A 27,963-nucleotide genomic window follows, 5' to 3' on the forward strand; every position below is an offset into this window, starting at 1 on the left:
ATCATTTCCAATATCCCAGTGTAGGAGATCCAGCAGAGGCAGAGAACTAATGGGTATGCTTCTTATTCTTATTTTTATTAAGGTCAGAAACGCACCGCTGCTCGCCTGTTTCACTGTTTCAGCTCCGGCGTGCACTCACCGGGATGCCCGGGTAAGAACGAGCTGTTTTCGGTTTGGTTTGTCGCAGACAGAGACGTTTGTGCCTGAAAAGCGTCTCTTCTTCTTCTTCGCTCTCTCTGCAAACGCAACGGCTGTTAGTTAGCATGCTAAGCTAACCCGTGCTAACTCGGCCTGGCCCTGGCCTTGCTTGGCCCGAAACCCTAACGCGGGCCTTGCTGCCTTTTTACTTCGACATTTCGGAGTCTGAATCTAGGTTGCGGGCTCTCAACGAGCTCGATACTGGTTTCGGTTCGCGAATTAAATGCTGAAACGTTATTAGCGTAGCCCAGCTCGCCCGCTAATTCATTTTCGTTACAACAAGCTAGCAGGCTAACGGTAGCTAGACAGCTGACGCTTGGCATGCTAACCCCACAGCTAGTGTCCAATGCATCAAAAAGCACAGTCAGACAGCACCGATTCCGCTTGTTGACACGGTCACTTTTTGACGCCGAGGCCCGCCGACTCTTTAGCGTTATCTTCATGTGTCATCTAAACATTTAACGGCACACTTGTGTCGCCTAAACGATAATAAAGTGGTACAGTTGATCTGGCTAAGCTAATTGGCTATTATCTAACACCTATGGTTGCTTTGGTAATGTACACAAGCGGTTGTCATGTCCTCCAGTTTTGGGGGAAAAGTCTTGTCATGTAGCCAGCCAACTTGTGCAGCTGTCAACTTTGAAGGCTGCTGCAGGGCATGATGGTTAATTTACCCCCAAAGCTAGCCTTTAGCCACCTCCATGGGGTTACAGCAAGATTTAAATGCTAGGTGGAGAATTAATGGATTTAATCTAGTCTCGAAAGAGCAGTGAGAGGAGAGCAGGACTTGCCGCTGTAACGTATTAGTCTTGCACAGTTTGTCCTTTTTGTGTATCATGTCCAGTGTTATAGCACATAAACAGTGCATGCTTTGTGCAGCTATCTTTTCTTCACTCTTGCTTTATTTGACAACATATGACAGTCCCTGTTCTCTTTGCACTAAATGCATTTTTAGACGTTTGAAGTGGACAGCAAAATGCAGACATAAATGCACCAAAAAATGCATCACAGGTGTCCCTGCCCACTTCTGAGCAGGGACATTTGTGACCATAAATGTGCCCTGGAGTGTCTAGTTAACCTTAAATAGAGCATACTGTTTGATAAACTCTCAAAATGTAATGCACAATACCACTGTAATCCTCTAATTTACCTTTACTGAGTTATTTGACAATATATGACAGACCGTGCTCATTTGCATTAAATGCACCTCTAGATATTTGAAGCTCTAAATGTACAAAAATGTCCTGCACAGAAGTAGGCCGGTACATTTGTGACCACAAACGTGTCCTCGTCAGCTTCACATAGAGCATACTCCATGATAAACTTTCTAAACGTTCAGAGCGATAAATAATACCACCATAATCCTCTAGTTGACCTGCATTGCTTTATTTAACAACAAATGACAGACCTTCTTTTTATTGGCACAAAATGCATTGTTTGATATTTAAAGTGGACAGCAAAAAGCAGATATAAATGCACAAAAAATGTTCTGCAAAGAAGTGGCAAGGGACATTTTTTACCAATATGTGCCCATGTTAACCTTATACAGAGCGTACTACTTAATTAACTTTCTAAACATTTCAGATAACCTACAAAATCACGACAATCCTCTAATTTACCTGTGTTGCTTTATTTGACACATGGCAGACCCTGTTGTATGGCTGTATTGTTATATTACAAGCATATTTACATCGCTCTAAATGCAGTTACAAATGCACCTAAAATGTATTGCACAGTAGTAAGCAGGGACATTTGTAACCATAAATGCTCCCTTGTCGACTTTTCTGAGAGCGTACTACAGTTTGAACTTGACGAACATCAAAAATGTCATAATTTAACTGCGCTGCTTAATTTGACAACATATGACAGACCCTGTTCTTTTAGCACTGAATTCATCTTTAGATATTTGAGGTGGACAGCAAAATGCAGATGTAAATGCACCAAAAATGTCCTGTGCAGAAATGGGCAAGACATTTTAAGTCAACCTTTTATAGATTGTACTACATGATAAATCTACTAAACATTAGAAATTACATAAAATTGACCTGCGTTGCTTTATGTGACAACATATTACAAACCCCGTTCTCTTGGCATTTATTGCCTTTTTAGTGATATAAAGTGACCAGCAAAATGCAGACATAAATGCACCAAAAATATCATGCACAGTAGTGGGCAGGGACATTTGTGACCATAAACATGCCCTAGTCAACCTTATATAGAGCATGCTACATGTTATCTTCCTTAACGTTCAAAATGACATATAATTAACCTGCTTTGCTTTATTGAAAACATGACACACCCTGTTCTTTTTACATTACGCATTTTAAGATATTTGTAGTACACAATAAACATCCTAAACAGTCAAAAGAGAATATAATTTACCTGTGTTGTGTTATTTAACAACGTATGACACACGGTTTTCTCTTGGCACTAAATGATTTTCAGAAATTGGAAGTGAACTGTAAAATGCAGATATTAATCCAAAAAATGTCCAGCACAGACGTGGGCAGGGATATTTGTGGCCATAAATGCACCTTAGTCAACCTTACATGCATTATACTACATGATAAACTTCCTCTAAGTAACCTGCATTACTTTATTTGACTACATATGACTCTTTTCTTTTGGCACTAAATGGATATTTTAATATTTGAAGAGAACAGATGCAGATATAAATGTTACAAAAATGTCTTGCACAGAAGTTGGAAGGGATGTTTTTGGCCAAAAACATAAAGTAGTCAACCATAAATAGAGTGTACTACATGGTAAACCTCTTAAAGGTTCGGTGTGTAAGATTTAGGGAGATTTAGTGGCATCTAGAGGTGAGCATTGCATTGTGTTCATTGTTCAGGAGGTGTTACCCGAAGATGAATTATCTGCAGAGGTCTCTTCCTCTTCAAATACAAACAGACCCAGTGATTTAAACTTGTAAAAACGCAAAATAAAGCAGTTTCATGTTGCAAAAGAGTGTTTTTGCGACAATGAAATGTGCAGAGCCAGTGTTTATTTTGTCCGTTTTGGGCCACTGTAGAAACATGGCAGTGAACATCTCCATAAACGAGGAACCCATGTACAGCTCATTCTGAAGAAACAAAACCATTACAAGTCCTCTGACCCTGTATGACATAAATTACATTAAGAACATTAAGCATGTTAAAGCACAAATAATAAAATAGCACTGCGTACAAGAACATATGAGAGTGAAAGTTCAAAAATACAATTTAATAAGGAAAATGTGGATGAGAAAATAAAGCTCATATTAGCAGATAAAAATCAAGAGTAAAATAAATAACCATATATATAAGCACACGCAAAAGTCTGATCATAAATGATCTGTTAGATTCTGGTTAAACTAACCTAAAATTACATTAATGCAGGACTGCTGCAAGGCGCATTCATGGTAAACATATTTTTATCTATTTTTAAACTGAGAATAGCTTCTGGGTTCTGAGAGTGATAGAAAGCGTGGAAAATTCATAAAATATCATAGTTACATTCTCCAGGCCGGAAAAAGGCATAGAAATGGTAAAAAATAAAAAAAAAATAAAATCTGTGAAGGTTTAGGAGAGATAATGAAATTTTGGTGTGTGTAATCAAATTGTTCAAGTGGACAACCTTCCCCGTAATGTAACATAACAGCAAATTTATTTTCTGTAGCTTTCGACGAAACATAACTAACATGCGTCAATGTGTGACTGTTTTTTTTTACCATCTTGTATGTTTCATCATTTTCTCCCTGCGTTTGTGTATGCAAGCTAGCTGAAATTATGTTTGAGTGTCAATCTGGTATTAAAAAAAAACTCCAGGCAATTTTGGCAAGAGAAAGCATTTATTTTTATTGTGTGTCCTCGAAAAGTCATGAAAAAGATTTGAATTTTAGCCCATGAAAATGTGTGGGAACCCCGTATGTTCCTTTAATTTTACATATTATTTTGAAGGCTATCCTCTCACTGAAATGCCTCTGAGTTGCTGTACTCATTTGGCACTTTTAGGTGTTACTACGGTCCAAGTGCTAGTAAACTTTTGGGTTCTCCAGTCAGCATTTTAAGATCATGACTCACGAGTCAGTGGGTAAAGTTTACCAGCTGCTGCACAAGTCGACTTGCAGATAAAAGTTTTCGTGTTCTGGTCAGGATGAGTCAGAACAATTAGACATGATTTAAAATCCCATGATCACGACAATGAGTAGAGAGCTGTTAGGATGCAGAGAAAGAAACCTACTTCTTGACCATGCAACGAGATGTCGACTTTCTCTGATATCCTCTAAAATTTGGACATTGAGAGAGAACATTTTCATTTACATAAGCTGCCATCCTTAATGGACTGCAAATTCAGTTACTCAAGACCTTTGGCTGCAGTTCCACTTGTCATTTTGATGCGATTTCTTATCTTAAACATTTTCTTTCTTCCTCTCTGAGACTGCATTGCTGCAAATCTCTGGCGGCTGTATTTATGTCTTTTTTTCTGCATTAACTTTTGTCGCAAAACAGTGTGTATGAAGTTTGCAGCTGGATTGAGTCCAGACTGTGAAGAATTCACATGCAAGGCTTGTTTTTCTCCCCCAAAATATGTTTCCTATGGAGCTGCGTCTTGTCCTCAGTGTTATGCTGGGAAGGAAATTGGGAAATACTTTTGATTTTGATTCACTTTTCATCTTTAACCTTTTCTAATAGGTCAGATTTACCTTGAAATTTATGACTCACGCACTATTTTGGCAGTCTTGTCTGAAATTGCAGACCCCAGTGACTCTGCAGTGACGTCAGGCTTCATGTTACTATCCTTGTCATTTATTAAGGGCGTTCCTCTCCGACATCATTTGAGATGGCAAAAGAAATAATGACAACAGCAGCACACAATAAGGACAAAATGAGGACACGGGGGAATACCATATTGCATGATTTAATTTAGGGTCCAGTGCAGATTTATTTTTCACTGCTTCTTGATGCAGCCACACAATTTTTTTATTCCAGCAGTTATTGCAGAGCGTCTTGACATTATGGTTTCTCGTCTAAGCGCTGTTTTGCCGTCTTTTCATGTTACATACACGATCCACGTTTTGTTATTTTAGGTGCAATGTGTGCTCATCAACCTTGATACTAGGGCTGTAGTCAGCTGAAGCAAATCTCGCCCGTCTGACATGTTAAATCTGTGTATCATTCGTTCATTTGTTTTTCAAGATAAAACCAAAAGTAGAAAAAAAATCCCATTTTTGTGCTCAATTTAAAAAAAAAAAGAAAAAAGTAAAAAATAGAAAATCATTTTAATGTATAATATTTTTTTAAAGCTTGATTTTGAAAAGCGCATTTTGTGCTCAGAGCGATACTAGTGTGTGTAATATTACGGCAGGCCCTAACGGTTACGTTATATATTGCTGACACCATTTACACGTTTAACACACACTTGTGCATGACATTTGATGCCTTGTATTCTGATGATTCTGAAATATATTGGCTTTTGTTCGTCTTGCCAAATGAAGTCCCGTTTATAGATTTGAATCACCGTTCTTGCGTCCCTCATGTCGTACATCAGTAGCCGCTGTAGTTCCAGTTTTGCCCCAACAACGGCCCAGCTACCGCAGCTATGTGCTCCAAAGCTGTTTTGTAAAGTTTTAGCTAGTCCACCGTCATTGCTGCAACCACACAAAAGCCGAGTGCCACGCTTAAATAAAAAAAATCCACATTAAGATGTTTCCAGTGCCATAATAATGAAATTCACGCTGCGTTTCTGTTTGGCTTTTCTGCACCGACTGTCCTGAGTTCAAGCTCCTCTCTGCTGTCTGCCTCTCTCCGGTTTCTGTGAACAATCAATGCGAAAAGGCCAAAAACATAATCTTGAAAAAAAAAGATCAGCCTGCAGTAAAAGGTTACAGATTAGCAGGTAGAATATGCAATTTGGACATTCGTGAGAGGCAGGAAATGGTGGGGAGAGATGGGCAGTAAAATGGTGAAAGCTCAGGTTTAGATTTGTGCTTTCACATTAGCAAGGTGGCAGATTTATATTATGTTGCTTTGCCAGAGGTTAAGATGAAAACATTTGGCCATGGCACCTGTGTGATTTTTAATCAAAATGTCTTTGGTTTGAATCTGATCCAGGACTTTTGTTGCTCGTCTAGCTCTTTCTGGTTTGAGCAAACAAAAAACCTTAAAAATAGAGGTTAAACACGTCAAATAACAAGTCTGCATTAAGCTCTTGTTGGAAAATAATTTGTTTTTCTTCGAATGTGAATGCAACAACATAAATTTCTCTGTAACCTCTGCATTTTCCAAACACGCAGCTATGGGAAATGATATTTTAACGATGTGGTGGTTGCACTGATAGGACACTACGCACCTCTCCTGAGATGATGAGGTGCGACTGTTGCTGCAGCGCGTTTCCAGATAAACAGCATACGTTTAACTGCTGCCTCATTTTTACTGTGCCACGAGTAGCGCCCCTCCTCGCCTCCCTCTCTTCCTCTGTGGTGGTGTCACTGGGTTCGGTCTCAGCAGCTCACAGGGCAGTTATGAGTCAGCAGCACCGGCGGCTGAGAGGAGGCTTTGCATGGAGCGCCATCACTCACGTACCCAGTTCAGCCCGATTTACCAGCTTTGATGAGCGTCTACCAGTGTTTGAAATGTCTGAGAGTGCTGCCAACATCGCTGCGTAAAATACAAAATACATTTTTTCTCGCAATATTTGCACCCTGAGATGAGAAGCATGTTTAATGCTGCGTGCAGTGATTTCCAGATCAGTATTTAGACGCTTCTTTAATTGATCACTGTGGGCTATATAAAGCCTGATCTTATGTTTCATTGTAAAATGCTGCGCTCTGAAAGCAGCCCATTGAACGTATTCCCAACCGAAAACAGCCCTGCGTTCAAACAACTTAAAGAGCTGCGTTGGTGGGGGTGTGTTGCTCCAGGCGCTGCTATACGACATGAAATATGATCCAGTATGAGTAACAGATCTGTGAATTTGAAGGATTATTAAACTCCAAAACACTGCACAACAGTTTCTAATGCTATCACACAGGTTTTTACAACTGTGAAAGGCATCATAACTATAATTATTTTGTTTCATTTTATCTCAAGTTGTGTCAATCATGTTTGCACACTGACTCCGAAACTTTCATCTGTCATTTTTTTCAGAACAGGTTCGATTTTTGGTGTTTTTTCTGATTTCTGTGAAAACCGCAGTTTTATCCTGGTGTTAAAATATTCTTGTTTGTTGTAAAACACGTGGTATCGGAATTGGTCTATCAACCTGCAAACTTGCCAATACACAGCATTTGCGGCAGTATCTGAGGCATTTCCAATTGTGATATCAGTCTAGGAGCAGCTCAAGTCGGTCTTCCTATTTTGTATTGTTTTGCATTGTAGGCAGTCATTGGCTTTCAGGGACGTGCACCTGCGTTTGTAAAACAGCCGGTAGAAACGCCCTCTCCATGAAATGACCTGTGATTGGCCCATGTCTCCTGTCATGGGCTAGATTTTTTAAAATCAGAGCCAAGAGGAAGTGCAGAAGTCTAGTTTTATCTCCAGCCTCTTGCATTACAATACGCTTAAAGTTTGTTGTGGGAGTTTTGCCAATGACACTGAATAAAACTACCTACTCCAGCTTTAAAAGTAACATTTCCAACGTTAATTTAGCATTTTGCCTTTCAGTATGACAAAAGAAATGTCAGATTAAAGCTGTTGTCATAACTTGACAAGGCTTTTATGTCATTAATTTCTTCCATTCCTAGAGCAAATTGAATTATGGACTTTCACTCATGCAAACAAATGGATGGCATTGACCATTAATTCATTCCTCTTCTGCTCTGCCCTAACAGGAACCATGGGAATACCACTACCCAACTGCGTTTGGGAACCAATATGTTGAACACACTCTACTTTTCCTGGGCGGCAAAAGACAAATGGTAAAAAACTAATAATAAGAGACTTTCCTGTGAAAGCACAGCCACTCCGGACCCCCACTCATTCAGCCAGCATCTTCCCGAGTCGGATGGCTCTGAATGACAAGATGCAGTAATGGAAGTCCACGCAGCATTCAGCACCGTAGCCATGAAGCAGCTGAAAGGGTAGGGTCCGCTGTGAGCTCGCCTCACCCTACCCGACCACCCACCCACCCACCGCCCCGTCAGCTCCACCTGAGAGCAGAGTCCCACGTTGAAGCTTAATCCTGCAGCTCCTCCCTCCTCCACGACCCTCCCACCACCTCCTCCACCACGGCTTTGGAAGACGAACATGACGTGCATTGCGAAGACGCTGGTTGATGTCTGATATATATACCTCTGAGGTGTCGAGCGTAAAACCAGCGGAGCAATGAATGGCGGAAAGGACTGTGAGGCGGGAGATGAGAGGCAGGCCGTCCCTGTCCAGGTCCCCATTGGCTGGCAGCGCAAGGCGGAGCACGGCGGTGGGGTCATATATATAAGGTAAGAAAAAGAACACGCAGGTGGGATTTTTGAGGTTGCATAACTACCCTTGAGTTGCCATTGAGCAAGGCACTTTCTTTGCATTTATATTACAAACAGTTTGATCAATAGCTTACCATATTTTATATGGTTGCAACTAAAAATGGCTTTCATCAACAATTAATCATCCCATTCCTTTATCAAGTTGTTGATTTAATTATTTGGTCGACAAATGTTATACAGTTCAAAAAATTCAAATATATTTAGTTTATTATCATGTTTGATAAAGAAACGCATCATATTCTTACATTTAAGAAGCATGACACCAGCAATTGGTTGGCTTTTTTACTTAAAAATGACTAAAATGATTATTGGATGATGAAATCATTGCAAATTAATTTTCTTTTGATTTAGGAATTGATTTATTGACCGTTTGTTGCAGCTCTATAAGTATAGTAAACATCATGCTTGGTTGTCTGTCCCTCCAAATCAAAGAGCACCCAACAGGTTTGTTTACATCCATGTTTGGTCCTCTAATTGATTGACTCTGCAGGAGGCAAACAGAAACATGGCGACTTTTTGATGGTGTAGCTTTTCATGTGGAGTCGTAGTTATTCCCCGAACTCACTCCAGTGAAGCTGCTGTGTTTGGCATCTAGTAACTGTAAAAATCTCTAGAACATATTGTTCTTTGGGAGGCTGCCGTTAACGTTGCAATATGCGATCCCTCGATACAGGTAAACTGCAGCACACACATTTTCTCGGACAGGAAAATCAGACCATATTCCGGTAAATTTTGATTTCACAACACCTCCTTTAGGAAACCAGCCATTCGTGCAACAGGGACCCAGACTAATGAGTTGGATCCTTCACCAGCCTCCGTGCTATGTCGACTGGAAGTTGGTGTCCTTCCCGGCACACGAACACCAGCACGTGTGTTTACCAGCCACAATGAACTAAAGCAGTTGGCTGGTGTCAGGTTTATTTTGGGTGTTGGAAAGAATCCTGTCTACTTCTGTGACCGTGGCCTGATACTGTCACCGCACACTTGTATTTGCTCCTGTTCTTGTGCATTTAAAGTGTGCGTCAGCTGCAGGGATGTGCAGCTGTAGATCCTCACTGTAGATACTCTCACAGCAGATGTGACTGTTGATTCACTTACTGGCTGTTTAGTCAACTTATCAGCCTTTTATAGGATCAGCCAATGGCACATACTGTTCTTCTTTCATTGGTGGTGAGTTTGAAATGTCTTGCTGGATGTATTTTTCGGATTCTCTCCAACGTCTTTGGGCACAAGTCTCCCTCTCAGTTCTTGTGGCTTTACTGCAGCTGTGACCTCTTGATGGCATCCTAATGTTTATTTTTAGTCCTTAATTTTCCATGTTTAAAGTCCAGAATTGGGTGTAAAAAAAAAAAAGAAAGATCACGGTACCCTTTTGCTGCAATGGTACAATCTAGTACTGATACACCGGATTGTGTAAGCTGTGCTTTCAAGCTCTCTCTTATTGTTAATGCTTACTACATTAATTTTGCTGGTCTCTGAAACTAATCAACAGAATAAAAGTTGACATTGTCAAGTTATAGACTTGTTACATTTATCTTTTAATTAAAAAGAAACTTCCGTGCCATCAATGTCAATTTTTTTACCAGTGGAATCAGAAGTGGTATTGAAAATTGATATTTTTCAAGGGTTTGTATCAAAGTCAGAAATCCCAGTACCCTGACAGCATGAGCACAGGCTCCTCCTTACTCTTAGGTTCTGAAAATTATTGCTTTTAGTTCATATGGATGGAGGTATTCACTGTGGTGAAGCACTGTGGAGTGGGAGGATTTTACTGTTTGATTTCATGGTTGCAAGCCTGTAAAACCTGCAGCAGAACCTGCCTCAAGGAGCTGCTAACCCACCCAAAAACCCTTTGTATGTCTGTCAGTGGAGCACTTCAGTGTGCAGTGGCTTCTTTTCATCTCCTGAGTCAGGAATAAAATTGTGGTGGGAGAAATAAAACCTTGTAATATTTCTGCATACAGATGTTCAGTTAAAATGCCAAATATTTTCAGTTTTTGGTTACTTTTGTCAAAGAAATAATCAAAAACCCATTTTATTTGCAACATGTAATATAGGAGGAGAATATGAGCTCTGTCCTCAGTAATGTTGTTGTTTTGTGTGTGCAGTCCCAGTGGCTCGGTGCTGTCCAGCTTGGAGCAGGTGAAGACCTACCTGCTGACAGATGGAACCTGCAAATGCGGCCTGGAGTGCCCACTCATCCTCCACAAGGTAATTCTTTGTCCTGATTCATTTAAAGTGCTGCAGGCAGGTGGGCACAGCTGCCCCTTCACTGTGCTCCAGAAGATATCCTAATTAGAGATTAAGATGGAAGTCCTAATCTGCAAATGACATTAAAATGCTGTTGTCCAAAAATTACAGATAAACAAGGTCCTTCAGCGGATGAAAAACCGGCATTCAAACCTACACTTGTATTAGCAGCTGGCATTTCTTGGCCATTGTTTTTGTGTTTTTTTTTCATGAGCTGTTTTCTGGAAGGTAAAAATAAAAAGGAAAAGATGTGAACCATGTGTGATTTCATGTGTGCAACAGTAGGTGACGTCAAACAGGATTTTGGTTTTCTGTGGTGAATCACGTGTCTGATCCCGTGCCTGGTGTTTGGAGAAATATGTGTTTAAAATATCTTACATTTAGTATTATAAATATTAAGCCATAATAATCTAAAATTTCAATTAGTGAGGTCTGATTACAGTTATCCATCTTTTCTTTTTGTCAAAAAGAGTCAAGCTATTCTGCATCAAAGTCCACATTTCTGGTGTTAAAAATCCTACCACCGAGCGCAATACTTAATTTATACTCTTGCTTGCCTGATAGTAAACCGTAGATTAGTCCTAATTTCTGGGTCATTCATTCTTAAATTGGTCATTGCCTTCTTTCCATATTTTTGAAAGAAATCAGGTCAATTCGCTCAGGTTTCGAAGATTTAATACAGCTCACTCTAATGACAATATTCCTGCATAAAACCTACATCTGCCCAGGACCACATATATACTACTTACCGGAGCTCTTCCTTTATAGTCCCACTTGAAATTAATTCTTTGAATTAAAATCTAATTTCTAAAAGTTAGATTTAACCTATTTCTGCTAACGTAATGGATAAGTAATGTTGTAAAGTCTTGATTTTCATGATGAATTAATGATTTTATATTATTATATCAATTAAAACTAGTCCACAACACACATGAAACATGGCTTTGGTATGAACATGGCCTTGAGATTAGGCCTTTATATGAAATTTATTTTGCCAGAATTAAATTCCATTTAACTTTTTGTTGCATTTGGTAATAGCTTGTAATAGTTGACTGCAGTCTGGAGCAGCTGTTATGATACGTGAACTTTAACACTTATTACGGATTTTGCTGCGAGTCACTGAGACTGAGTGTGAGCTAAATGCCTCTTCAAACTACGTGATATTTTAATTCAGAGCAGACAATCAGCTCTTGACATGTCTTCGCCTCAAGATAGGACGTATTAGTTATTTGACATTCGTTACGGCAGCGAGGAACGAGGGAAAGAGACGGAGGGAGGAATGAGGACGGAGTAAACACGTCTGTGAGCAGGAAATGGTCTCACACCAGTCAAACCAAGGTGAAAACAACTTGTGACAGGCTATCGTTATAAAAGTGATGCTTTTGTTTTAGTTGAAATGGTCTTTTGAGTATCAAAAAGTCACCCCTGTCAGCTTGAGAGGTGGCTGTAAAATGTTTGCAGTTTCGTCCTTCACGGGGCTCGGTGGCTGTGGTCAGCTTGAATTAATGTCAGTCGCATTGAATTCCAAAAGTGACCAGTTTTCACGGCGGGAAAGAGCATAAAAAATGTCCAGAGAAAGCTCTGAAACCTCTCCTGCAGCATAATCCACCTCTCCATATGCTCAGCATGTATGAAATAAATTGAGGCTTTCCTCTTCCACTGACGCTGAAGGACCAAACCACAAATGTAGGGAGTCGTGAGGCGTCCGCTGTATCACATTACACGAGGTAATCCGACCGATTATCCTTCTTGAAGCTAAATTTGTCCCCAACACACCGCGTCTGTCGGATCAGGCTGATATCATCTCGTCTGGGGAAATGTTGACTTCTCTGCTCTATTATTTATGTTTTAATAAAGCAGATGTAAACCCCCCAAAACATTCTCCTCCCTCCATTATTCCACATGCACCTTAAAGCTGGGTTCATACCCTGAGCCACAGAGTGACGTGCTCCTCCCCAGAAATATAACCACATGTTGAGGCGGCGCAAACCTCCCGTTTATTTTTGTTAACTGACAACTGTTTCCTTTAGTGGAAGCAGAGCTTTTATTGACTTTTATTTCAGAATTAAGAAACAAATTTTTGAAGATGATACATTAAAACGGCAGGCAATACATCGTCAAGAGTTGTTTCTTAACACCACACCCCTTTTTGGGGCAACAAACAACAACAGCGTAAACAAAGGACACGGAAACAGGTCTCCAAAGTTGGACTTAAACTAGAGTTGCACGATATTGGATTTTTTTTTGCAATATTATATCCAATATGTCGATATATTTGGACAGTAACCCATACGGATAACAATATATCCACTTTATTCCTTTCCTAATTATAGTATGATCAAGTCTTAACATAGTTTATGGTTTTCAGTGATTGAAATGCTTGTTAAAGGCGTCTGAATGCAGCACAAGGTGCTACATCAGCTTTAAATTGTCCTCTGTGGACAGAGAATTATACAAAGAATCAAACATTTGGATTATTGAGATATTAATTATGTATAAAATTCTTAATTAGCCTAAGATTCGGAGCTCTGGATCACATTGGTCTTTGATTTTTATTTGCAGGTTAGTTTATCAACAGTCTGCACAGCACTTAGAGACAAGTGTAAGAAAAATACACCGTGCTGCTACACCTGGCTGTAATTTACATAATATTCATGGGTGGGCGGCTGCACATTTACATGGCACAGCGGAGCAGCATGGTGACTCTAAATGAACCACACCCCCCTTGTTCTGGACCCCCCAGCATCCCTGTGGCACCTCTGATTAGTCTCAAATCCACAATAATAAGCTCACTGTTAGACTCAAATTCATTCACTGGATTAAATTGTGATTGTCCCAAAAACCGTGCCGCGTCACTTTTGCATACTTTGCATTAACACACTTCCTTGTTTTGCATTACGTGAAGTGCTCCCAAACTTCTGAAGTTTTCGTAAGAAACGTCCTCTCGGCCTCCGCCATGCCTCTTCAAAACATCGGCGTCTCCCGTCTGCATGTGCCGTAAACAGTCCCGCGACATAGCGAGTGAAAGTGTAGTAAAGTATGTCTGAATCTAAATTCACCGATCCTTTTTTCCTCAGGTGTTCAACTTCGACCCAGGGGCAGCTGTCAAGCAGAGGACAGCGGAGGACGTGAAAGCAGATGAAGACGTCACCAAACTCTGCATTCACAAGAGGAAGCTTCTGGCCGTGGCCACGCTGCACAAGAGCATGGAGACGCACCCACCTCTGACGCTGACCAGTCCAGGGGGAGGTACGAGCAAATCCAGTTCTTTAAAACCTGGAAAAGCAATGTTTCAGTTTGAAGGCAGCCTTGACACACAAAAACAGAAAGAGGTAGGCCGGTTGCTGGTGCTTTTCTCTGTAGTTACTTGTTTGTGCTGAAAGAAACACCAGCGACCAGCCAAATATTGGTGAAACTTGGCAGGTAGTTTAGTCCACATATACAGCCAGATTGGTGGAAAGTCTCTTGAAACTTCAGTGTAGCAATGGACCTTTGTTTTCAGAAATCACACAAATCCCCACCAAAACTGAATTTTTTGGTAAAGTGTTTTTTGTTTTTTTAAATTGGCAATGTCAATTTTTTTAGGGTTTGCAAGCCACTGTGGCGCAGAGGTGGCCTTATCTGAATATTTTCCGTCATTTGCAGAATTTTTTTAACAATAACAACATTTGAGAGTCTGAATTTTCTTTTCACAATCAGTGGTCATCCCCTCTCTCCATGCCCTAATAAATAAAGTTGTACTGCTGCAGAGCACAACAAAATAATGCTTTGCCATTTTTTTCTCCAATTTAGGAAATAGAATATTGCATGTTTGCATATTGTTTGTATTGATTTAACTCAAATATGTTTTGTTTTTTTGTCTTTAAGGTACGTCATCTGTGGTTGCTGCGCATTCCACGTCTCAACGAGCAATAAGGACTAAACCCCACGATGGCCTGCCCAACGCTGTCGGCCCAGACTGCAAGAATCCCTTCAAGATGATGATAGCGGCTGGACAGCAGCAGCAGAGGCTGTATCCGCCCCAGGAGATGGGTGGAGCCCAGCAGCCTGAGCTGTACTCTGGGTACTCGCGGCCGCAGAGGCTGGGCAGTGGGGAGCCAGGCCCTAAATCCCCTTATCGGGTCGGGTACGGAGGCATGCTGAGCCCACCTCCCTCTGGTGCAAAGCTGTACGGAGACGGCTCACAGTCTCCCAGTGCGGACACTCTGGGCAGCCCTGACGGCTTTCCAAGGACCAATCCTTGTGGTTTTCCAGGAAGTCCTGGCTCCATCCACGGGAACACTAGGACGCCTCTCTCCCCTCCCAGTGTCATGCTACACGGCTCCCCCGCGGGCCAGCCATCCTGCGCCATGACAGGGAGGACTAGCACGCCCCTCTCCCCCACGGCCACTGCCAAAAGCCCTGTCATGAACATGAACATGCCTCGGGGGAACTTCCCCCCTGGTATGGATATGCCCCGTGCAGCGTTTCACCATAAAACACAGCCCCCTGTGCATCCCGTACCGCCTCCTCCATCCATACCGCCATCCTGTGCCCTTCAGAAAAGGCAGTTGACCTCCGAAAAAGACCCATTAGGCATCCTTGACCCCATCCCCAGCAAGCCAGTCAGCCAGCCCCCCGCCAGCGCCCCGACCCCCTCCAACTTCCAGCCTAACATCCACTCTCAGGTACAAATGATGAATGTAAACATCCCCCCTCCTGCCATCGTCCCCTTGCCAAGCAACTTACCTTTACCCACAGTGAAGCCTGGGCCTGTGGGGCACGGCAGCCACATTCAAAGGACTCAACAAGGTGGACCGGCTTCCTCCATGTCCCCTTCCCCTGTCACCTCCCCTGTCCACATGGCGGGGCCTGCCCTCGGGAGAGTGGAGGCCTCTCCTCACCGCTCACGCTCATCCTCCACCTCCTCTGACCACGGGAACTTTGCAATGCCCTCGGGGCACCAGGCCCCGTGTGGTAACATGAAGGTCCCCCCTCGCTCCCCCAGGTCCGCCATGGGGTCTCCCAGGCCCGCCATGCCCTCCAGCCCCTCCACCAACAAAACTGACCCTCACCACCAGTACAAAGACTCCCAGTTGCTGCCCGGGATGGGAAACTCTATCCAGCAGCACGCAAACCCCATGTACTCACCCACCTCTTCCTCCTCCTCATCCTCCTCTATGGCAACCCCCAGCGCTTCCCAGAAGGGCCACCCAGGACTCCTGGGGATGCCCCTCAACCAGATTCTCAACCAACAGAACGCCGCTTCCTTCCCCGCCAGCAGTCTCTTGTCAGCCGCAGCCAAAGCACAGCTAGCAAATCAAAACAAACTCAGCGCTGCTGGCAACAGCCCTGCTGGCATGGCTGCTGGTGGCGGCGGCGGCGGTGGTGGTGGTATGGCAGGCATGGGGGCAGGTGGTGGAGGTAACGGAGGAGGCGGCGGCGGGCACCCTGGCTCTATGAGCGGCCCTCGAGGCATGGAGGGACACAGCACTTTAAACTCAATGCTCCCGCCAAACTCCACCATGCTGCTCAACACTCCGGAGGGTCAAAGCGGCCGGGCGGCGCTTAGAGACAAGCTCATGGCCCAGCAGAGGGACCCCATGCGCAAACGGAAGCAGTCGTCAGGCAGCGCTCCGGTAAACCACGACAACAGTAACAACATGGTCTACAGCATGCTTAACAAACGAGGCATGGGCGGGCCCCACATGGCGGGGCCCAGCGCCACGGAGCAGCTCAGAAAAGTGGGCCGACTCGGAAATCTTCCCCCAAACACCTCCATGGCCCAGCTCCTCCAGTCCATGAGCTGCCAGAGCTCCCACAACATGACTGGGAGCAGCCATCGTCCAGGTCTGAGCCCCGGCCCGGGGCCTCAAGGATCTGCAACGCTGCACTACAACGACAGCACAGGTATGGTCCCCGGTGGCCCTCAGCAGAGCCTCCTCGCTCAGCAGAGGCTGCGGGGTCCAGGAGACGCCATGCAGCACTGCCAGAACATGGACGCTTCTGGAGGACATCTGGGCTCTCGTCCAGGCCAGTTTCCGGACATGATAGCCCAGATGCAGGCCTCCTCCATGAGTAACTGTGGGCCCATGGCGCCTGGAGGCGGACCGGTAGGTCCTGACGGCATGCCGCTGGGACGCCCCAACGCTAATCCCCCGCCGCTGTCCCATCCCGGCCCTCACCCCTCGCAGCAGAACCTCCTTCACGGTATGGGTCGGACTACCATGGTGGTGATGTCACACGGAGGCGGTGATGGGAGCTGTACTCAGACCATCTCTGACACAGGTGAGACAATTTACCCACAATTTGTATAACTGCTGCTACATTTTTTAGCATTTATTCTTATTGAAATAACACAGCGGAGCCATTATATATAAAGGTGAGCATAATGTTGATTTAAAACAATCACAGTTACTTTTGATTACACTGTTTTATCAAATAGATGTTTCATTTCAGCTCTGCATTACTTGTACACAAAACAGATTTATATTCATTTACATAATAAAAAATAATGCATTAAATTACTGAAAAGTACTCTTCTAATCACGAAACAAAAGTCTAACGCAGGAATAGTTTTTTAGGCATGCTTTTCTTTCTGTAGAGGTTTTCCATGATGTGCAAGTTTACCGTTACACAGCTTGTGCTGCACATTCATTATGTTTTTTTTGTGAAAATACTTCCAAACATCACTTTTATGTCTGGTCCCCATTCTGCCTGTAACATTAGATGTATGGATTTGCGCAGGTTTATGTGTGCACCATTACTTAGTTGGCTGTTTGGTCAGATGTATTTTCTTAGAAGATGCTTTAATTTTTCGATGTAGTAAAATGGAAGTTGATTGATACTGCTGTATCAATAAACCTGCAGTGAGTCAGAACAGTGGAGTCGTTCTTGCAGTGATGAGGAAGGTGTGCTGATGCAAATTCGAGCACATCCCAAATGTCTTGTGGACCAGTCAGATAGCTTGGTCAGAACTACTTGTATAATTTAGGTTATGTATAAATGTTGAATGAATACAGCTGTCAGATTTAGTACTCATGTCCATCCCTTGCAGCTACTTTAATAATCCCATTATTTCATTTAGAAAATTAAAAAAAAAAGGTTAAACTTAAAAAGTGACTGACAGCACACAATCAGTCCACACTGACCACCCTCGGGCTGGCTGGAGGACGGAGTTGATATCCTGTGCAGTTGATCACTGAATATCCCCCTCTTCCTCACGATGAGCCAGTGTTTGGATGAAGATGTGGTTTCTATGGTTATGAGTGGACTAAAACCAAAGGATTTAGGTGATAGGCCTCGAGCCGAGACAGTCGGGCTCCTCCAGTATCTCCGAGCTAATGAGCAGGCCCCTCATCTTTGGAAGCTGGGCTAATTGTCAGTCAGCCAGTGTTTCTCTTTGTTTTATTTCTATGCTCGCATCAGTCAATGGTGTAAGAAGATGGAAATGGGATCTGGATCACGCTTTAAGGGAAGCGGCCCAGATAGGGCGCTCTAAAGAGCTTCTCCCAGCTAGCCGGTCGCTATAGTAACGATAGACCCTGAATAGAGACCAGAGTGAAGCCTTTGATGAGGGTTTAGGCCTGTGTGTGTGTGTTTGAACGACTACTTGTGTACTACAGTGTGTGTGCTTCTGTTTATGTGAATGACTTTGTGTGACTGTATGTTTTTTTTGAGTGTGTGTGTGTGTGTGTGTGCAGTCGGGTTCATGTGAGCGTTTGAAAAGATGTTGTTTTTTTTCCTTCCCTGCCGGCTGTGGGACCGGACTATGAGTTTATGTATTCATTGTGTGTCTGTGTGTCCTCATATGGTTTATAATGGAGATAACAGTGAGGTCTGCTGCAGGCCACCTGTTCTTATCGCCAGGTGCCTCGCTAGTCTGTATTTCTCCTGACACGTCTTCGAAATTCAGTTGATTCTGTGTCGGTCTGAATCTAAAACTAAAAACACACATCTTAAAAATATATAATGACACCCTGGTGATGGTTTTAGCAGCACCTGTCTACTTTTAACCCTTTAAACTTTTCAGTAGAAAGGGACCGTCAGTGCCTACATTGGTACTGTTTCTTAATGTGATGCCATTTCTTGGAGTATCGTCAAATGCTTTATATCCCAAAATCTCTACACCCGAAGCTAAATTGTTATGTATGGTAAAGCTTTGATCGGGTTCAAGATATCAGGCACATCCCCATGTAAACCTGCACAGTCTCTGTCCAAGCCTGACCTGAGCCTGATTGGCTTGACTGATGTCAAAATTACTGAATGAACTGCAGTTACAACAAAGTTAAATAAAGTAGTAAGTAATAGTTGAATACACTATTTTTTTAATAACAATTAATAAAATATGCTTGAAAGGAAGTTAAAGTATTTTTACCTCTATTAGCTGATATGCATAAATGTCCTCATGCATGTGCATCCTTGTGTCATAATTGTAGAATGGGTGATACAGACATTACCTTTAGTGTAGTGCTTTCCAGTGTTGTTAAAAATAAAGAGGGAAGAAATTCTTATCTACAGTTATTACCGTGAATAAGCTCGCCTCAGCTCAGATGGTCCCTCCTCTGTCTGGTGACAAGAGCACATAAGCACTCACAGGCTGTTGGGATAAAAGAATATTCTATGTCCAAATGGCAGATGTTTTGCCTCTGAGTATCTGCGTTTATTTTCCCATAGTTGCAGCTAATTTGGATGACATGTTAGGGATCTTAAGAGCACTGAAAGCGCTCTGAAAGTGGCCTAGTCAGTGGCTTTTTAGCATCAGCCTCTAACCATCTGTTTCTGGACAGCTAGCGAGCTTTGAACGCTCCCCCCTCTTCTACTCTTACCATCAACAAATACTCCAAAGTTCATTGTAAACCCCCCCAGACCTCCTGCCACCCAGCTGACCGCCCCCCCACCTCCCCCAGCACGATAAAATCACACCACCCGACCCCCGTAACCCCCCTCATCCACCCACCCGGCTCCCCCAACAAGCTCTTCCTGGCAGTGGACAGCACCACCAATCATCACTCGGTTCCCATGGCAACCTCCCCCGGCAACAGCCGTCACTATATCATAGCAGTAGCGGAGGATGTGGGGAGGAAGGCGGGGGGAGGGGGTTTGGCCGAGTCGTGGCTCTCGGCGTCAGAGCGGAGAGAGAGAGAGAGAGAGGGAGAAAGAAAAGAGGAGAAAAAAACATGGAGAACACACACAGCTGCCCTTCAGCTACGAAGCATCGCACCAGCTGCTCCAGTCGCAACTCGTCCACACACAAACACGGCGTCAGGCCTCGGAGATTCTGTATTTGCTTCGGCTTTGTCTGCATAACATTGCTGCCGGGCTCTCTCTTCATTCAGTGATACATCTGTGGCCTTGATATATTTTGTTCCTGTTCTGTCCTTGAATGCTTTGCTAACTGGTCTGTCTGGACCGCGCATCTGGCAGCGTGTCCATCTGTTAGTTGGAGGCGCAACAGATTGTTAATGTGCAAGTTTTGCTTTGATTGTAAAAGTCCCAGTTGAGAAACAGTCTCCCCAGCTTTGCCATTCATTTTCTGGTTTCCTGTGGACTGAATTTATTTGTGCCGCCCACTCAAAATAGATTTGCTTCCACACAACAACATGCTTCCGTTTTTTTAATATTATTTTAACAGTATATTGCAAAAGCCTGAATGGACGTGTGAGGGCTAATTCACTTTGTTTTCTAATTTCTGCTCAAATTGTGTACTATCAAGGTGTCAAATTTAATACATTTAATACTTTTTTATGCTGAGTATGTGAACCCTCACAACCTTGAATTAACTGCTGCAGTTTCTTTCAAAAACACTGGAAGAAAGGCAATGTCTAACTTTGAATTGCAAGAAATTAGTAGATTTAGAGAAGGATTGTTTCAAAGCTATGGAAAAATGACTGAGAAATTCTGTGTAATTTTCAGATAATTAAATTTTCACTAATGCTTTACAAGGTTGATCCAAGATTTAAAATAATGCAGGATTTGAGCCAATAAATCAGGCACTTTCAAGAAATACGAAGAAACAGCATCCCAGTCAATAGTCAAAGTAAAAAATGATTTGTTTTACAGTATATGTAAAACAATACTAAAAAGATCCTAATAATTGGGTTATAATAATATATTATATTATGATATAATATTATAATTTTTTTTCACAAAAATAGTTGGTAAACTGTATTATTGCTGTGCAGTTTGGTTGATGTACTGAAGTGATTACGATTGGAGGGCAACCAGTCGACCCGCTCAGGACATTTCTGACTTATATTGTCCGAATGGCTTTGCAGGAAACCCCTCGTCCCTCGGCTGCGGTATGGGCGGCCTGCAGCCACACGTCAACAGCGGCGGAGGTCAGATGTACCAGCAGCAGGTCCACCAGGGCATGCAGCAGGGAGTGGCCTCCCACCCAGCCTACCAGGGGCAGCAGCACTTCTCCGACAACCCGCCGTACACAGACAGCAACAACGCCAACGCCGGCTCCATGGCCTGCCTCTACCAGAACTACCAGGTGGGATGAGTTTTGATCTCAGAAGCATTTCCGGTTCTTAAAAACATTTCTCCTCATGACGTTGTTGTCGTGTCCACAGCCGGGGATGTTGTCGCACCCACAGTTCAGGGAGGGGCAACAGCCCCAGAGCGAGGGTGACAGGGGCCCCGGCGGAGGCCCGGAGTCGGTGGACGCCATCTACAGAGCCGTGGTGGACGCCGCCAGCAAGGGCATGCACGTTACCATAACGACAACAGTGAGCGGGACCACACAGGCGAGTCCGGTGCCCGCCCTCAGTGCCATGAGTGCCTTCACCGCCTCGATAGGGGAGCCCGTTAACCTCCCCCAGGCGGTCAGCACAGTCCTGCACGGGCACCCGGAGGCGGAGGCGTTACCACAGCAAGGCAGAGTGCGGCAGGTGAGGCCGGGACGGGGTCAGAAGAACATGGATCCAGGGAAGAGCACTCCAGACGGCCCCGAGGCCAACGACTACTTCCGTTCTCCTGGACGCGGGACTCCCAGGGGGCAGTGGGACGGGGAGACGCAGCATGGAGGAGGCTTCGACGGTCACAGCAACAACAGCGCCTGGGGCGGCGAGGAGTTTCTGGAGTGCTCCACCCAGGTGAGGAGTAGTCCGTGCATGGAGCGACCCGCCAGTCTGGCCCCCGCCCCACCCTGCCCCACTGAGGGGTCCAACGACCACGGCCTGGTCATGGCTCACGATAAGGCGTTTCTCGATGACGGATATCGCTTCAACAACTGCAACAGGACACCTGCGAACTACAAGGAGCGCCTGGAGCAGACGGTGGAACGCTGCGTCCACATCAACGGCGCCACCCCCCACTTCAACACCCGGGGTTACGGAGACGTCCTGGGCCCCCCACGGCAGGAGCTGACGGGGGACGACCAGTCGCCCAGCTCCTCCACCAGCCTGGAGGGACCCCTGGCCACAGCCAAAGACTACAGCCACTACAACGGCCACTTCAACGGTATGGCGCCCAGCCCCTCAGACACAAAGAGCCTGAGCAGCGAGGAGGACCTGCGGCAGCCGGACTCGCCCTCCTCGGAGCTGCTTCACTATCGGTCCAGGACCTTCAACATGGGAGAGCTGGTCTGGGGCCAGCTGAAGGGCTTCCCGCCTTGGCCTGCCAAGCTGGCCGGGGACGAACAAGTGCACAGCGCTGCTATGCAGCTGCGGGAGCAGGCCAAGGTGAGACACCCGTCTGTGACCACCTGTCATTCTTTCACAAGCCAACTTTTTTTTAAAAGTCAGCAAAATGAAGTCTGATTTTAGTGGCTTAACAAAATTTCCAGCCAGCAATAGTCTTCAGAAAGCTTTATTAAAAGTTTTGCAGAGCTTTGTGTTTAGGGCTGCACCATATTGGGAAAAACTGACAGTGCAGTTTTGATTTTCTGCAATTAATAACGTGATACGAAAAAATAAAAATGATAATAGAATAGCAATTTTCAACAGGTGGTTACAATGTCTCTCTTTCTGTCTATAATTGATCGACAATTATTGATGGATTTTGTAGAGGAGTGCACCTAGATAAAAACTAAAAAAAAAAAGAAAAAGAAAGCAGATGAAAACATTTTCTAAATAATATTTATTTCATATTTATAAATCTTTTGGACATATATTTTTCACCCCAAAAAGTGGAATAAGTGTGTTGATAAATTTTGATTTTATGGATTATTGTATTTATTTTTTATACAACATGATTTGTCCCAATTGTTATCCTAACTGATGTTTTGTCTTGTCTCCTTCCAGGTCGAGCCAGAGAAACTAAAAACACTAACTCACGATTTGGAGGCGCTCGCCGCCAAACGAGGCCTGAAGTAAGTGAACTCACTCACCTTTTTTTATTTTTTTGCTGTATTTTTTTTAACATAGTTACTTAAATCTGAAGGATGTGTTGACATCGTCTCTGTCTTCCTCATATTATTGCCTTAATTGACCTACCGCTTGAATTTTATTAATGTTTTGCAACAATGGATCCTTGATTCTGTTAAAATGACAACAGGATTTTAGCAGCTTCATGCAGGTTTCTGACTGTTTTGTGTTGCTGCAAAAAGATGATGCAAAACAGACTGCAGATAAAACTGACAGTTCTCAGGGAAAAAACCAGCATCCTCATCAATGACGATCAGTGTAGAGGACGTAAAATTGAAGTTATATTCCTGTTTTGTAGTGCAGTCAGCGAGCCTTCGTAAAAACAGTTTGATCATGTTCCTTTTGCACCTTTCCTTTTGAAAAAAAGGCTGTCATTGCAGCCTAGAGTTGGGTGATATGCTGACATTTTCGACCGGCCACCAGCTGCCCGCAGCTGCTGAAATATTTGCGCTGACCAAAAGCATCTATTACCCAGAAGACCTCTGCTTATCTGTAATAATTCGTCTGCAAACTAATTTGCAAATCTGCTATGTCTGTAATTTGTTAATTAAAATTCTCCCGCAAATTACCCGCCATATTTTGGCAAACACAGAGGTCATGTGATAATCTACACTCATCGGGCACTTTATTAGGTTCACCTTGCCAGTCCGAGGTTGGACCCGCTTTTCTTCTTTGGTCCATGTTTGCATGATAGCATCGTGCAGTAGCTGCAGATTTTTCGGCTGCACATCCACGATGTGAATCTCCCGCTCCACCACATCCCAGATCTGGTGACAGTGGAGGCCATTTGAATTCATACTTTCATGTCATTTACACCAAATTCTGACTTAACCATCCAAATGTTGCAGCAGAAATGAAGATTTTTCCAATCTTCTGTTGTCAGATTTTGGTGAGCCTGTGCGAACTGTAGCCTCAGTTTCCCGTTCTTATCTGACAGCAGTGGCGCCCGCTGTGGTCTTGTGCCGCTGCAGCCCGTCTGCTTCAAGGTTGGACATGTTGTGCATTCAGAGATGCTCCTCTGCATACCTCGGTTGTAAGGAGTGGTTTCTGAGTTACTGCTGCCTTTCTCCTCTGACCTCTGGCATCAAAAAGGCATTTATGCCCAAAGAACTCACTGGATATTTCGTCTTTTTCTCTGTAAACACTAGAGATGGTTGTGCATGAAAATCCCAGATCATCGGTTGCTGAAATATTCAGACCAGCCCGTCTGGCACCAACAGCCACACCATATTCAAACTCACTTACATCACCTCTTTTTCCTCCATTCTGATGCTCGGTTTGAACTTCAGCAGATCATATTTATTTAGTCCTCATGCCTGCATGCATTGAGTTGCTGCCATGTGATTGGTGCACTGAACTTTTGCACCTAATACCGTGACCGGTCACTATATACGAGTGCATATGATGCTACAACATGTGGAGAAATCCAAACCTTATGACTTATTGTGCCAGGTCACAGTCACAAACTTGTGATTAAACAGTTGCTGCATTCGGACGGGGTGCACCATTATTTATTTTAAACTCCTGATTTTCAAAGTAAAGCCAATGCAAGTAAATAACGCAAAAATGTAAATGTCCAACAGACCGGGGAAACTGAATAATCACTTGGAAGCTGCTATCCACGAGGCCATGAGTGAGCTGGATAAGATGTCGGGCACAGTGAGTGTTTATGCTTTTTTACGTCATTTTTTTGTTCCTTGTGCTTTTACACCGCCGACCGTAGCGTGCAGACGTCAACCTCAGCTTTCCTTTCTTTTTCTGTCTGCCCCCAGATCCCATCAAGGGATCGTCAGGTGAAGCTCCCCAAGCCTAAGAGGAGGAAGATATCCAGATAACATTGAATGTGTCGGCCCAAGAACGTCCTCAAAGCCTTCGGAGACTTCGTCCGTTCAAGCCTTGATGCGATCTGAGCTCTCTAACAGGTGCTACACATGGACTTTCAGTGGTACATCCTTGTTCCATGATATCAACTTGACTTAATGACTGACCACAGAAGGTGCTGGAAACTCCAATCACCAATACAGTTTCAACTGTAGAGAGAAAAAAAGAAGAAAAAATAGAGAAAAACATCAGTTGCAATTTGTCTACAGCTCACTGAATTAACTATTTTTTTCTAGTATAAGATAGTAAAACAAACAAAAAAAAGCTACAAGCATTACCTTACATATTTAAGAAAAATAGACAGTCCAAATATTTCTGATACATTTTCAATATGTATATAGATAATCCTGAAATTTCATGCTATTAAGAATTGTATGTAAATATTGTACAATGTCATGTACAAGCATACCTAATGCACATTTTATCTTTTATTGTACAAAAACAAAGCAGAAGTGTACCAATGTCTTGGTTTCTATTCAGAAATGCGGTTGCATACGGCCGCATGCATAGGATAAATAAGAATACAGCCTAAAGCTTTTATATGACGAACTGTAAGACGTGCTGTTTTTATTTTGTTTTTTTGTTTTGTTTTGAGTTTTTTTGTAAGGGAACAGCAGTGGAACAGGCATGACTTTAAGTTCTCCATTTCGAAAGTCACTACACACCAGTTAAGTGTTCATTTGTATAGGAAAAAAAAAGATTTAAAAAAAGCAAAACAAAAAAACAGAATGAACTTTACCAGCAGAAAGTGTTCAATGTTCCCCAAAGTTAAGTTGGGAAATAACAAGCGGCCGGACGAATGTTGGTAAATCTTCATCTGCTCCACCACTCGCTTTGACACGACATTATCATGTTCGGAGAGCCAGTTTGTGCTAAAAAGTTTGGTTAGCAGGTGATTATTCTCAGTTTACCAATCACTGTAACTGGCAGACGAGAGGAAGTTGGTTACCTGCCGTTTTTTTAGAAGGAAAAATCCACGCTCAGGCACCTTTAAACTGTCATTTTGTGCTCCATGCATTCAGGAGTTTTGCAAAAACAAAGTATGTACTATACTAAATAAAATTAGGGCTGCACAATATGAGAAAAAAGAATTTTTAGGGCTGCAACTAATGATTACTTTTAGGCATACGCATTTGTAGCCATCAATGCTTATTGTGAGAGATGTCTGGATTGAGCATTTTTTTGCCCCTGATCCAAATTTGTGTGATTAAATGTTGAGTACAAGTTTTGGACTGTCATAAAAAAGCCTGGAAAAATCATGCAATTTGCAAATTTAGCAATTTCCAGGCCCGGAAAAGTTTTAGAAAACTAAATGTAAATAAATTTAAAATAAATAACTAACCAGCAGGTTATTTGATGACTGAAATCGAGCACCTGATGGCGACCTGACTGTCCAGTTAGCAGCTGTTTTTATCAGTTGACATGCACAACAGTAACTGCGTACACATGCAGCAGCTTTCCTAATTTTGGAAGCATGATCCACATATTTTAACTGTGACAATACAATTTAAAAAAGCTAAATAAAAAAATAAGTTAAATGCAAAAATTAAAATAAATGCTTAGGCGTAGATGTCCATGCGTACATGTCCCCCTCGAAAAAAAACATTATTTTGACAAAATGAAGACATTTACTCCATAAATTGGAGTATATGATTTGCCTAAAATTTCACGACTCCCCACAGTTTTGAAATAAAAGACTCTCCTGTCTGAATGCAACATAAAGTGACTCCTAAAAGTTCCTTTGGGTAGATTTTTCCTTCAACTCCAACCACGAATCACAGGCTGCATTGATAAATAATGTCATTTGCTTGTGATTTTGTTCTCGTGCTCGTTTTGTACAGTGATTTTTTTTTTTTTTTTCATGACCGTAGTCGAATTTGCCACAACGATAGCTTTAGGTAGAGTAACCAACCTCAGAGTCTAGATTATCAAAAGGACACTAACTCGAGCAGTGGAAGCATTTCCCACATTTAGGGGCCTTGTGTTTGTTTTTCTTTGTTTTGCTTATTGATGTAAATTATTTATGTACAGTGCTCCATATTTATTTTAAGCTTTACAAATATGCTAGATGGCAATAATACTACCAAGAGTTGAGAACTCAAGCCTTATATGTGTATATGTATGTTTTGTTTTTTTTTAACAGTGAATAGTTCATGTTTTCAGAGTCCGTTACAAAGTTCATGTTCCCTTTTATTTAAGAAGTGAGCATTACAGATAACACTTTTTTACAGTCTGATCTACTTGTTTTTGTTACTTATTGTTTGTCAAGGATTTCTTAGTTTAAGGAATAAAATGTAATAACGTCTGCTTTCAAGACCATACTATTTATGAATATGCACATCTGGAGAAGGCAGACGGCGTTTATGTTAAATGCAGTTCTAACACTACTACTTTTAAGTTTGAAGCCGAAACACGAAATCACGTGATCAGTCTTAAAATCGATGCACAGTATTGGGAACTCTGGATCAACACTCACAAGCAGCTGCTCCTCCAGATCAAAAACCAACAAGCGACAGCAGAGTTATCGAGTGCAATATACCAATCGATGGCAAAGATCAAAGCGTAGAAAATCTCTGATTGTTTGAAACTTTTTCTTTTTGTACAACTTGGACTGTAATTTGTTTTCTCCTCTGACGTGCTCAAAACTTTTTCATTTTGTTTGTAACAATATTCACCTTTTTTCAGTTGTCCTAAGCTAAGAGCCATGAAGTAGTAATTTATTTGTAGCTTTACCTTTAACGTGCATCTCTTGCTCCCTGGCTCAAATTTCATTTTTGTTCTGTATTTTTAAAAAAGGACTCTATTTTCACGTTTTTGTGTCAGTGA

General features: G+C 42.8%; 1 protein-coding gene across 2 annotated transcripts; it reads left to right on the forward strand.

Annotated features, from left to right (window-relative positions):
- On the forward strand, positions 1-27,367 carry LOC121962762 (methyl-CpG-binding domain protein 5-like). 2 transcript variants are annotated; one of them, XM_042513054.1, is made up of 10 exons: positions 1-53; positions 8,009-8,614; positions 10,765-10,867; positions 13,984-14,155; positions 14,774-17,173; positions 21,163-21,383; positions 21,463-22,572; positions 23,134-23,201; positions 24,840-24,915; positions 25,029-27,367. In XM_042513054.1, the coding sequence occupies exons 2-10, from the start codon at positions 8,502-8,504 to the stop codon at positions 25,089-25,091; spliced, it is 4,326 nt and encodes a 1,441-aa protein (XP_042368988.1). In that variant the 5' UTR covers positions 1-53; positions 8,009-8,501; the 3' UTR covers positions 25,092-27,367. The 2 variants fall into 2 exon arrangements, with proteins under 2 accessions (XP_042368988.1, XP_042368987.1); XM_042513053.1 differs by lacking the exon at positions 1-53 and adding an exon at positions 60-151.
- Positions 27,368-27,963: the final 596 nt, after the last annotated feature.

The sequence above is a fragment of the Plectropomus leopardus genome, chromosome 24 (assembly GCF_008729295.1).
Source record: "Plectropomus leopardus isolate mb chromosome 24, YSFRI_Pleo_2.0, whole genome shotgun sequence".
NCBI classification, from domain to species: Eukaryota; Metazoa; Chordata; class Actinopteri; order Perciformes; family Serranidae; genus Plectropomus; species Plectropomus leopardus.

What these genes read in the sequence shown, in the direction of transcription:
- LOC121962762 (XM_042513054.1), top strand. Translation starts at nt 8,502, where the DNA reads ATGAATGGCGGAAAGGACTGTGAGGCGGGAGATGAGAGGCAGGCCGTC. An exon ending in GCCTCTACCAGAACTACCAG is followed by an intron (nt 21,384 to 21,462) that starts GTGGGATGAGTT and finishes TCGTGTCCACAG; the next exon opens with CCGGGGATGTTGTCGCACCC. An exon ending in GCCGCCAAACGAGGCCTGAA is followed by an intron (nt 23,202 to 24,839) that starts GTAAGTGAACTC and finishes AATGTCCAACAG; the next exon opens with ACCGGGGAAACTGAATAATC.